The sequence below is a fragment of the Mchenga conophoros genome, linkage group LG4, assembly GCF_057382185.1.
Source record: "Mchenga conophoros isolate Kocher_MC1m ecotype Shallow Benthic linkage group LG4, M_conophoros_male_GT1.1, whole genome shotgun sequence".
Lineage (NCBI taxonomy): Eukaryota > Metazoa > Chordata > Actinopteri > Cichliformes > Cichlidae > Mchenga > Mchenga conophoros.
The window spans coordinates 13690581-13701977 of NC_140529.1; the positions used below are offsets into that span (position 1 = coordinate 13690581).

An 11397-nucleotide genomic window follows, 5' to 3' on the forward strand; every position below is an offset into this window, starting at 1 on the left:
ATAGGGTAATTATATCGTTCAAAAATGATGTGATGATTTCAAATTTAGCATGTAGTCAATGTCCATGATGTTTTTACACTGTTTATAAATATATATGTACAGTTACAGACGTCGCAAAACAAGAGTTCCTCATAAACTACAAGTCCCATGATGCAAATGGTCTGGCGCAAAGCCAAACTGTTGGTTCGGTGGGTCTGTGGGTTCGTACATCACTGCTACCTCACGTCGGCTCTGTTAGAGGAGAAATGGCTGCAGCGCTGTCCCGTGCCCTCAAACTGCCCGGTAAGATGCCGCACTGATTTGTATTATTTATCAGACCAATGTGCAGACGTAACGGAGCTTAGCTTCATTGATAGTCTGTGCTCTCCCATTTCGCTTCTCAGCCTTCTCAATGTAGCGAAGTCATTTGATTTTACTGGCTTGTCATACGCAGTTGTCAGGTTTTCCGTTTTATCTCTGCCAATTTCTCGTGCCAATTTTTTAATCCTAGTCAAATCAGATGGCCGCAGTTTTTCTGTTTGTGTAGTGCAGCGTCAGAGCGGCACGTTGACGGCGCTGTGTGGTGGTGCTGAATGACGGCTAGCTGCTCGTTAATGTTAACAACCTGCTGTTAGACAGTTCACCACTAAAAAAAAATCATGACAAATACATAATACAAGCTCAGACCTGGCGACAATATCCTACTGGAAACAGTGATGCCCATCATTGCCTGTATTACGGTAATACTATTTCTATTCTATTCTGTTCTTCTTTCCATTCTTTCTTCTAATGGTATTTCTATTTAATTAAAGAAATCTGTAATGTGAAAAAAAAATGCTGACAAGCATTGATGAAATAAAATAACCAAGCTAACGTCATCGTGTTATTACTATTTTTATTTTTTATTGTTGTTTTAAGTGTGTTATTGTGCAATAGGGGGGCTACAATCAAAAAAATGTCTCAAAATACAGGAATCAGAATACTTTATTGATCCCTGGGGGAAATTGTTTTTTGTTACAGTGCTCCATTATAAACCAACATTAAGACAAGACAGACAATACGCTAACTAAGAATAGTACAATATATACATATATATATATACATACATAAGTCACTCATAAATAAATAGCTGGAAAAGAAACGTGTAGTTGTAGCAGTAACCAGTGTGTTAAGTGGATGCATTAGATCCACTATTTTTCTAGTTTTGCCTCTGCCCACCTCTACAGTATGGTAGTAAAGTGGTGTAATCAAACATCAGAGGCTCAAAATTATTGTATATTATATATTAAATTAACGTTTAAATATAAGTATAGTTTTTAATACTTGCATGAAAATCCTTTGTAGTCACTATTTGCCTGAGGTCTAAAACCCACTGACGTCACAAAATGCTGTGTTTTCTCCCTTGAGATGCTCTGTCGTGCCTTTACTGCAGCCACGTTTGGTCGCTGCTTGTTTTGTGGGTCTCTGATTTCAGTTTTGTTAGCTCCTCTATAGGTGCTTCATTGTGTTTAGATCAGGTGACTGACTCCGCTATTGAATAATATCTAATTTGTTTGTGTTGAGAAACTCGGGTTGCTTTCGCAGTTTGCTTTGGGTCATTATTCTTTTGTACTGTGAAGAGCTGTCTGTTCAGTTTTGTAGCATTTGTCTGAATCTGTCTGTCATGTTCAAACCAGTGTACTCCTAATGAGCAGTTTCTGTGTGTCTTTGCAGGGAAGAAGGGCTCGGAGCTCGGGGAGTATGACCCTCTCACCCAAGCAGATAGTGATGACGAGAGCGAAGAGGATGACCTTGTGCTCAACTACCCCCGAAATGGTCTCGGCAGGGATAGCTGCCTGGGCACGGGGTCTTCCAAGCTGCGCGGCGGCCGATCTAGAAGACTTGTCGGCGCGGAAGACGGGGTGCAAGACGAGGACGAGGACGAAGAGGAGGACGAGTGGAGGGAGCGACTCCCCAGCAAATCCAGGCAGGACAGGAATGACATGAAGGGAGTGCAGTACTGGAGCCACAGGGACTCGGACGGAGAGAGGAAGCGGGAGGACAGAGGGGGCCCTGGAGCAATGGGGGGTGCTGGGCTAGGGCTTCACAGTTCTGATGAACAAAAAAGGCTGAGGGTGAAGAACGCTATCCGAAGTGCGTTTTTTCTGGTGCCTCTGGTGTGTGCCACAGTGGTTGTGTTGCTCTGTGCGTTCCTGATTCCATGCCAGAAGGGAGACCTGGAAAAGAGGCTGCAGTGGGAGAAAGCACTGGGAGGGACAGGAGGTAAGAACATTAATGCACATTTAGGGACTCTTTTATTAATGCCCATCATGTAACATAGCATACAGATTAGTAGGCCTGTAGTTAGCTCCAGAGTAAACTAGGAAAAATAAACAGCCAGTGCTTGATAAGAACTCGCTCTCCTCTGCTGATATCTAAAGTGAGTGGTGCCACGATAATAAGGCTTACTCAGGAGTCGTCGAGGCTAGACAAAGTGCCTAACCCTGTAATTTTCCACCTGTCATTACACAGGCTTGTGAAACATCTTTCTACCCATCACATGCTCTGTTTACACATGAAACATTGCTTCTGTTAGTGGGTGGTGTTCATGTTTTTTTCTTTTTAGGTGTCACGCCACCCGCGCTGGCACTGTGGGATGTTGATGGTGATTCAGTGGAGGATGTGTTCTTGGGTGTTACCGAATCGACCAATGAGACCCACACCACACAAAGTATGTGCGATATGTAAATATCTTTGCAGCCTCATGCCGGTACCCATCCACAGCTGTGATCAGAAGTTTACTTACTCATCATGAGCATTTGTGTCATGGTAATTTTGGGCTTTCAGTGGTTTCTTTGAACTCTTCTTTTTCCAGGCTGGAATAATTGTACAGCACACATCTTTAATTACTTTAAAAAAAAAAAGAACCGTGTGCACAAGTGTATATTTATTTTGCTTCTGGCTTCATTCTGATTGGCTTCTGCAGAACTGGTGGAGTTCCTTTAAATTGGTTGGTTTCCAACCATGGACCCGGGTTTTTAAGTGTAGTCGATAGTAGATTTGAGGTTCAGAAGCCTAATGTTAACCTGTTTTATCCATTTCAAAACTGGTTTTGATGTGTGTTTGGGATCATTGACCTCTTGGAACACTGAACTGCATTTGAGTTTCAGCCGTCTAGCTGTTGATTTGAGGTGATGTTGAAGAATTTGGATGTAGTCCTTCATTATTCCATACAATTTGTGCAGTGATCCACTACCACTGGCAGCAAAAAGTCATTGAAGATGACTCTGTGTGCTTTCTCTCTCTGTAACCTCTTTGATATTTATACATGGTGTATGCGCTTCATCCCAGTTTACAGTGCAGTGGCCCTTTCTGCCGTCAGCGGCAAGGTGCTGTGGAAAAAAGTCATGTCAGAGGCTGTGATGTACATCCAGTGTGGTCTGCAGTACAGCACCATGCCGTCGCCCGTGTGCCTCCTCATCTGCAAATCCTACATCATGGCTGTCAACGGCACCACAGGTCGGACTCAGTGCTGTCCCAGCTGTGCAGAAGTAAATAAAATTAATCAACTGCAAGTATTCATTTCTAAGCATTCAAAGATATTTCCTTTCCCTCCACAGGAAAGACGCTGTGGTCATCATCAATTAAGAGCATTGAATCTCAGGCAGTGTTACTTCCAGACCTCCAGGGCGACTCACACCCAGATCTGCTTGTAGCCACCCTGCCAGCGGATGATGTATGCCAGCCTCCCTTATTTCTTCATGTGCTATATTGATGCATGTTACAGTTTGCAGAGCATTATTTTTTTTTGTAGTGTTCACGTAAGCACAATTCATTCATTCTAATTCATTTAACAATCATTACGAGCTGAAGAATTTACAGTTTGCTTGTATTTTTATTTATTTTTTGCTGCTTTGTGTATTTTCAGAAATTCGATCTCTCTCTGACTTTGATCTCTGGAGAGACGGGAGCGTTACTCGGACGTGCTGTGCCTTTCAACGTCACAGCCCAAGGGACGCTGATTGGTCCCTGGCTATATGAGACACAACAAGGAGTATACTACATCCTGTTTGGTCTAGGTGACGTTTCAGTAAAAGGACTAGATGTTACAATCCCTGACAATGCTGCTTTAAATGGAGAAAATCTTGGGGGGTGGCTGTTATGAGGAAAAGCAGCTCAGAAACTTTACTAGCGGCACACATTGTTGTGTGCCTCAACGAAAGGCAGATCGGGTCCCCCCTTGCGATGAAGGGGGGACCCGATCTGGCTTCCAACACCTCTCCGCCGGATCGAGCTGTACGCTCTACCTCTCCACTGCCTCCCAGAAAAGGGAAGAAGAGCAGAGGGGAGAAGAGCGGAATATTTTTCTTTCCTATTCTTTCATTCCTTCTTTTAGATTCACTACCATGAGGTTAACTGCTTAAATACTTAAAGATTGCTCCAAAAAGAATCACCCCATGAGCTTTTCTGTGTGCTCATATTGCAAGAGTTTTGATTATAACGACACATATTATAATATTTTTCTAGCAAAATGGGAAACAGGTGCAAACACACGGAAATCCTGTATTAGGCAAACACAGTTTTCTAACCAGCTTGAAAGTCAAAATTTGGTATGACCACCTTTATTCTACAACACAGCCTGATCTGTCTTAGGCAGATTTCTTATGATTTCATTAAGTAGTCGCCAGGAATAGTTCTCCGGGCTTCTTGAAGGACATTCACAGCTTTCTAACTGGGAAAATAATCAGATAAAATTAAGCATATTTTCATTAAATATACTAAAGTTATTGAACAACAACAACTGATTCTGAGGAGCTCATTTAAGAACTATTGAAGTGACCCTTGAAGTTATTTTAATGGTGGTTTCACAGGACCTTGTGTCATCGTGTGTTCCCTTAGGTAATGTGAAGGCCGTCTCCCTGCGAGACATCTACTTTCAGGCTACTGGAAAACTGCCCGAAACTCAGGCGCTTCGAAAGAAGGATTCAGGGTGGGAGGGCATGAAGAAGGACAATTTCTCTTCCATCATACAAATTTACAGGTGGGTGTCTGCTATTGATGCATAGATCTGTTTTCAATGTGCAAACTCTTCTTTGTTTGTTAAATACCAAATACATTTAACCAGCTGGCACTAAAGTAGAAAGCAGATTACTAGATATATGTTTTTGTCTAAAATAAGTCAAAATCAGATCTTTGTTGTGTCCTTTCTAGCCCACGTGACCATGACCAGGCCAGGTTCCTGCTCCCTCTTGTGGCTGGTTTTGGCAGAAACCACAACAACCTGGACACCGCTTCGAACCTGAACTCCACCAGAAGTGACTGGGTGCTGGTGTATGGAGGCAGCGTACAGTTACTGCTCCGGCAGAAGAATTTGCGAAAGAAATGGACCTACAAAACAGCTTCCAGTCAAAGGTACAGTCCTGTTTATTTTTTCCCCCCTGCAGCAACCACTTGAGGGTGGTGAGGTTTGAACAAACTGATGTGCTTGAAAATTATATTTTGGCGAGGGGCGCCTTACTATTGCCATGAGGTGGTCTGAAGTTTTCAATAGTTCATGTAACTGTTGTTTTAGCAACTTTCTGTGTGGTAATCGTGTGATTAATGCAAAATCATTAGAGAGAAGAGCACTCAGTCAGATATGGTTTCCCTGACTTCATTTTAGCTGCATGCCCCGATCTTTGTTGTTGTTTTTTTTAAAAAATCACATTCCACCAAAACATCTGTCCCATCCTTTGGAAAACTAGAAAAATATGCGTTCCTAAAATACTTATTTGTATGTCACAGTCAACCAGTGGCAGGACACTTCAATAGCGATGGAATCCTCGATCTTTTCATTCAGCATTCATCAAACGGAGTCATGAAGGTAAAACAAACAAACCAAAGGTTCTTTCATGCTTTTTTCCCCCTCAGGGCTGAAATTACTTTGCTGACATGTAACATCTGCTCCGATCTTACTGGTGGTTTTTCCTCCTCTTCTTTGTCTTTCAGACATTAATCATCGATGGGGCGAATGGGACCCGTTTGTGGGCCGCCGAGTTCGTGTGTCCCCATCTTCGTATAGAAACTTCTGCAATCTCCACGTCCACGGGCCAATCCGCTTTCCTGTTCTGGGCCAGCGATCCAATCAAAGCACAGAAGAATGTTACCAAGACAACCGTAAGTCTTCCTCAGATAGAATTGCTAGGTTAATGAGAACCCAGGAAGAGGAGCCCTCTGTGATCATTTTACTCCATTGTGCTCGACTCTGTTAAGGAGTCTTTTGTGCTAAATGTGCTCTCCGGCTGTTTATAGGTGTCGCCGGGTGTTGCCGTGGCAGAGCCTCTCATTCGAAAGCTCTACCTGCTCCATCCTACATATCCCACAGTTCTGCTGGAGCTCGCCAGTACCACAGACACAGCAGTCACATCTGCAGGTAATCGCCACCGTGCCTTTAAAAAGAAACATAGAACAGAGCCTCTCTCTGTACTGTACTCTGTACTTTTTTTAATGAATGACCACTCTTCCTCACTGATAGTGCGCTACCAAGACCATCAGAAAGACGCATCCTACATCACAGTGTCCTCCAGTACCATGCCCAACTCTGTCCCCAGCACTTACATAGTCAAGTGTGTGAGCCTCAGAGCTGCTATCACCAAAGGGCAAACTGTGTGGATAGGAGATGGCAGCAAGACCGCGGGAGCCCTTAAACCCGGTGAGGTCAGCAAGTTCTTCAGACATCTGACCTTCAGACATCAGGTGAGAAAGGGAATCGCAGGGTGCGGACAGTCAGATCTGGAGTGTCGCTAATTTTGACGAGTGAATCTCTCTCAACTCTGTAGCGAGGAGCCAGCTCTGCTACCACGACCCTGCCTCACAAGTACGCGGTACAGCCACAAGGACTTGAGTAAGGATGAAAGGGACGAAAAGCTGCGGATGACTCTGCACCGGGGCGATGATGGCAGTTCATCCACGAAGCTGTTTACATCACGTTTGATTCAAACAAAAGTCAAATTTCATTTCTGGTACTTGAGAAAGACATCTGTTTTTGTTTTGTTTTTTTAAATTGAAACTTTCTTTAAATAATTTAAGTCACATTTAGGAAGTCTGATCTTTACCTGGTTGTTTCTTCACTTGACAACAGCGGAGTAACTTAACACTTGAACAGTGCATGTCTAGCATGCATCTCTCGTAATTCCAGTATCTACTGTGTGGTACGGTCCACTATTTCAATGCATTTTGTCATGATTACTGTTCTTCTGCTCCTTGATGTTTTAGTTAGTATAAGAATTCTGTAAATATTTAATGCTGTACAGTAATTTATTGATTTGCCTTTTTGCCGTCTGAACTTTTTAAGATGAATGAACCGCTGTTTGCTAAGGATTATGATATTTAAATGTAAGCTGCAAGACAAAGTAAAGCGCAATGTATAGCCTCCGTGTTTTATTTCAACTTTGGGAAATGCAGTCGGGAAAATAAAAACAAAAACGCGGTGCTGTTGAGTCACCACAGGGGGGCGCTGTTTCCGCCCTCTTCTTGCACATCACAATTCATCTCCGGTTCGTTTTCCGCATTGCCGCTGCATCGTCAAACGCTGTAAACATGGCGTCGGCCCTCAGTCGCCTCGTCAGGCTGTCTATCCTCAGAGCCCCCCGCAGATCCCCGCTGACCCCCTCCAGTGTACCGGGGAACACCGTGACAGCGTGCCGGACGGCCGTGTGCTCGTCGTCCGGTGCTATGCTCCCCAAACCCAGAAAGGTGAGTCTCATTTGCACGCAGTGTTACGAAATCAGATCCTCGGAAGGTGTAGTCTCACGAGCGCCGTTAAATAACGTTGTTGTTTCTGTGGTGGGGTGTGTGACACCGGGGAGCAGACCCCCTTCGGCCTTATCCGGATCGCCCTGATAGTGGTACCCTTCTTGTATGTGGGGACGCAGATCAGCAAGAACTTTGCCGCCCTCCTGGAGGAGCACGACATCTTCGTCCCCGAGGACGACGATGATGATGATTGAGGGGGTCTGGAAAGCTTCAGGTTAGCAGGTATCGCTGGCTGTCGCTGTGGGTGTGGCAGAGTGCACGCTCCCTGCTCCGTCTGTGTTGTACAGTGTTGTTCAGTACAGACTGAAATGTGGGAGTTACCATTGCAATTAAAAAAAATAACATGCTTCATTAAAAGGTACCTATTAAGATTCTTTGTTTTCTATCATATATATGTGTACTATAATAGTGATGGATGCTTTTATGAAAAACACTGAGTAATCCATGCGAGTCAAAAAGAAGGAAAATCAATACATAGTCATTTTACAATCTTTGTGAGGGGTCACCAATCAGTACAATAGGTCCCCTTTGCTGTTGCCGACCAGGCTTTAAGATTGCTGCTCAGAGCTTCAGCTCTGTAATAAAAACATTACGCTCACATTAGCAGCTTGAATGCTTCTGTCTGCTTTATTTTTCTTCAGGCTTTTGCAGCAGTTCTTAAACATCTCATATTAAGATGTAACCGTTTACAGGCCTTTATAGTGTAAAAATAAATCAACACACTTTTTCTGCCCCTCACAGATTGTGTATTGTGTGACGATGACCACCGCCCAGCGTCAGTGAGCATCTCAGCAGATTAACACCTTGCCGGAGTTGCGTCTTTGTGCACTAGATTCAGGGTTTTTGCTGCCCCGGGCTGATCTTATTGTACTGTATTTGTCATTCACTACTCACATCTTACACATCGATACCAGAACACAATGATTTCAATAAAATTTAATTTTCTATCAACTGTTTAAAACACTTCATTGCATGAAATATGAAACTTGTTTGGAACAAAGCTGTTAAGTTATTCCCAGGAGCTGTTTCATGTCCAGTTTTATGGATTATACCTTCTTAAGGAGGACAAAATCCAGACTGTAAAATGTTATTTGTCCCTCTTACTGTTAGAGCTTTCGGCTCAGTTTTGGTCTGGAAATGTCAATTTTCCAAATACAAGACTAAAGCTTTTCATAGCAGCAGGAAAAAAATAATAATAAAACTGATGAAATCAATAATAATAATGAAGATTCAGCTCTCACATGCTTTTCCTACTGTCTGCAGTGAAAAAGCTTTATGTTGTTTGAAACAACCCGCTCACAACAGCATCTGCACGTTCAGTCATGGTGTGCTGATGGCTTTAATTGATCCAACTGACAATATCAATAATAAAAAGAGACTGAACTATAGATAGGTGATTGTTAAGTGTATATTTACAATAAAGAGAAACAGCTGTCAAATTGGACACAACCAAAAAACAGGTCACAGGGCAGGCCGAGAGCTGTACAGTTCATTGGTCGTGTCCCCGGTAGAATTTGGACAGGAAGTCGGTGGGGCGAGGTTCTTCAGACTCGTAGAAATAGCGCATTATGTGGGTCTTCTGCTTCCAGACGTGGATCGTTTCCTGAAGTTCCATTTTCCCCTTTAAATAGCACACACACACAAAAAACGGAGAACACCACAACACACCGTGAAGTAAACAACTCAGTGTGGCTCTAAGTTAGATTTAATCAGCAATCAGAGCCCTAAGAGACACCGCCTTGAGAAAAATCATATTTACTGTTTCTTGTCACAGGTGCTGCTTTTTACCTTAATGACCAACATGTCGATCACACGGGGGTCGGTGATGTGCTTGTTCTTGTCAAACATCTCCCTAACTTTGTCTCTTCCTTGGCGTGTTGTGATGTCCAGCTGAAACATTGCGACTGCAGAGGAACAGACACAAACGGAGAGCCATTTTGGTTCTGCTACACACACTTTATCCAGGACATCATTCCTAAATGTTACTATTACAGCTGCATGAATTAAATCAATCTACAGCGGCTATTTGAAATAAAATTGTCCTACTGTCTTTGTTTTTGCAAAGTTGCCACTCATCATCATCATTATGCCATATTTGTTTTGCTACATCAGATCAGATGATCATCAGCATTTGGGTGTTAAACATAAGGAAATCACTCTGTTTGTAATTGATTGATTTTGAAGAGGTAAATAGTAATAATATCGTAATAACAAAATGCACTGAACAGAAAGCAAAATAGAAAAAAAATCACGTTGCAAGGAATAAATCTATACAGCGAACAATTTACATGTTCGAAAAGGTCTAAAGTACACATTTATTTAATCCTACTCCCTTAATGCTATTTAATAATTTACTCATCAGTGTTCCTCGATATAACATGTAATCAGACAATATACATAATTAACTATGTACTAGTCTGCACATAAAACAATATATATATTTAATTCCAAACTTGTACTGTTCAACATTTTTACACCGCATATGGATATAGGAAAATTGTTCTTTTAAAAATCCGAAGATTTAATGTACCCCTTAGATGTACACCTTAAATAAACCTCTTAAAGGATCTGATGGGTAACCGTGTAAGTAACCACCTGCTAGGAGCCAAAACAAAGTGAATGCTGAACATGGAATTCTTGCTAACTACGGGTGTTACGAAGCTGCTTTACATATTATATTCAATAAAGTAACAGGTCTTCTGTAAGCATGAACCCACACAACAACGTAACGTAATATATGCACCTCTTTTCTTTTTTTAATCGATTCTGTATTTGTTTGTATGATTTTAAGTTAAAATGTGTGGACATAAAGTACAGAGTACATAATCCTCGATGCAGCCTCATCTGCCTGGAGCCAAAATGAACGCTAGCTAGAGTCAGTATCTAAAGGTTGCTTTGAAGTCATGAACTTCCCTTTACAGTTTAGATTAAACGGAAACATCACCATCTCTATCTGACACAAGAGAGGAGAGAGTCTTTAAAACATTGTCATATTCAGGATCCTCTGTGCTAGCAGCTAATGTTAATTATTCTGCACCGCTCCATAGACGCGACCTTGACGCTCGCCTCGCTTCTTCCACACAGTTTACCCGCTAAAGGGAGCACACGTACCTGTGTTGGGGACCTCCCGGTACCATGCTCGGTATAACTCCCGGACTCGGCGCTTAGCCTCGTCCAAATCACGGCTAAAAATCGGTTTAACGACTTTAGCAGCACCAGCTGCCGTCCGGGTCGCCGCTGTGGACGCCATAACTGCTACTGTTGCTATTTTCCGGTTTCATTAAATTAGTGCTGAAAGCGCTCTGCTGCCACCTAGAGGTACGGCTGGTTCAAGACACCGCTCACAAAATGAAGGGAACGCTTCATTACAGAATAACACAAAATTTGTTAAACTTCAGGGATATCAACCTGTCCAGTTAAGAAGCAGAAACCACTGTGGATCCGTTTCACTTGCTCTGGTGGAAAGAAAAGTAACAACAGGTCAAACTGGACAACCTCCTAAAAGATGGTTTTACAGGTCATTCCCAGAGACTCTTGCTGTGTGCCCCCCCCCAGAAAAAAAAAACCCAACTGATTTTTCTCATGCTAGCATTATGATATGAGACCTGCAGTCCAGAGAGTCCATTTCATTCAGGATGGGACATG

At 42.7% G+C, this 11397-nt stretch overlaps 3 protein-coding genes across 4 annotated transcripts; 2 read left to right on the top strand and 1 right to left on the bottom strand.

Annotated features, from left to right (window-relative positions):
* The first annotated feature begins 157 nt into the window (after nucleotides 1–157).
* fam234b (family with sequence similarity 234 member B) lies at nucleotides 158–7366 on the top strand. Its single transcript, XM_085270479.1, has 13 exons — nucleotides 158–282; nucleotides 1693–2241; nucleotides 2585–2689; nucleotides 3310–3477; nucleotides 3579–3694; nucleotides 3887–4037; nucleotides 4858–4999; nucleotides 5170–5370; nucleotides 5743–5821; nucleotides 5947–6114; nucleotides 6250–6370; nucleotides 6473–6693; nucleotides 6777–7366. The coding sequence occupies exons 1-13, from the start codon at nucleotides 246–248 to the stop codon at nucleotides 6843–6845; spliced, it is 2127 nt and encodes a 708-aa protein (XP_085126605.1). The 5' UTR covers nucleotides 158–245; the 3' UTR covers nucleotides 6846–7366.
* Nucleotides 7367–7496: 130 nt separating this feature from the next.
* Nucleotides 7497–8703, top strand: smdt1a (single-pass membrane protein with aspartate-rich tail 1a). Of its 2 annotated transcripts, none has more exons than XM_085270483.1 (3): nucleotides 7497–7692; nucleotides 7809–7974; nucleotides 8494–8703. In XM_085270483.1, exons 1-2 carry the CDS (start codon nucleotides 7537–7539, stop codon nucleotides 7944–7946), a joined length of 294 nt encoding a protein of 97 aa, XP_085126609.1. In that variant the 5' UTR covers nucleotides 7497–7536; the 3' UTR covers nucleotides 7947–7974; nucleotides 8494–8703. The 2 variants fall into 2 exon arrangements, with proteins under 2 accessions (XP_085126609.1, XP_085126607.1); XM_085270481.1 differs by having other exon boundaries at nucleotides 7498–7692; nucleotides 7809–7966.
* Nucleotides 8704–9142: 439 nt separating this feature from the next.
* On the bottom strand, nucleotides 9143–11032 carry ndufa6 (NADH:ubiquinone oxidoreductase subunit A6). Its single transcript, XM_085270480.1, has 3 exons — nucleotides 10864–11032; nucleotides 9541–9656; nucleotides 9143–9373 (listed from the first exon to the last, which is right to left on the bottom strand). The coding sequence occupies exons 1-3, from the start codon at nucleotides 11000–11002 to the stop codon at nucleotides 9242–9244; spliced, it is 387 nt and encodes a 128-aa protein (XP_085126606.1). The 5' UTR covers nucleotides 11003–11032; the 3' UTR covers nucleotides 9143–9241.
* Nucleotides 11033–11397: the final 365 nt, after the last annotated feature.

What these genes read in the sequence shown, in the direction of transcription:
- fam234b (XM_085270479.1), top strand. Translation starts at nt 246, where the DNA reads ATGGCTGCAGCGCTGTCCCGTGCCCTCAAACTGCCCG. An exon ending in CCACCCTGCCAGCGGATGAT is followed by an intron (nt 3,695 to 3,886) that starts GTATGCCAGCCT and finishes GTGTATTTTCAG; the next exon opens with AAATTCGATCTCTCTCTGAC. An exon ending in CATCAAACGGAGTCATGAAG is followed by an intron (nt 5,822 to 5,946) that starts GTAAAACAAACA and finishes TTTGTCTTTCAG; the next exon opens with ACATTAATCATCGATGGGGC.
- smdt1a (XM_085270483.1), top strand. Translation starts at nt 7,537, where the DNA reads ATGGCGTCGGCCCTCAGTCGCCTCGTCAGGCTGTCTATCCTCAGAGCC. An exon ending in TGCTCCCCAAACCCAGAAAG is followed by an intron (nt 7,693 to 7,808) that starts GTGAGTCTCATT and finishes ACCGGGGAGCAG; the next exon opens with ACCCCCTTCGGCCTTATCCG.
- ndufa6 (XM_085270480.1), bottom strand. Translation starts at nt 11,002, where the DNA reads ATGGCGTCCACAGCGGCGACCCGGACGGCAGCTGGTGCTGCTAAAGTC. An exon ending in CCGGGAGGTCCCCAACACAG is followed by an intron (nt 9,657 to 10,863) that starts GTACGTGTGCTC and finishes GTTCCTCTGCAG; the next exon opens with TCGCAATGTTTCAGCTGGAC. An exon ending in TCGACATGTTGGTCATTAAG is followed by an intron (nt 9,374 to 9,540) that starts GTAAAAAGCAGC and finishes TGCTATTTAAAG; the next exon opens with GGGAAAATGGAACTTCAGGA.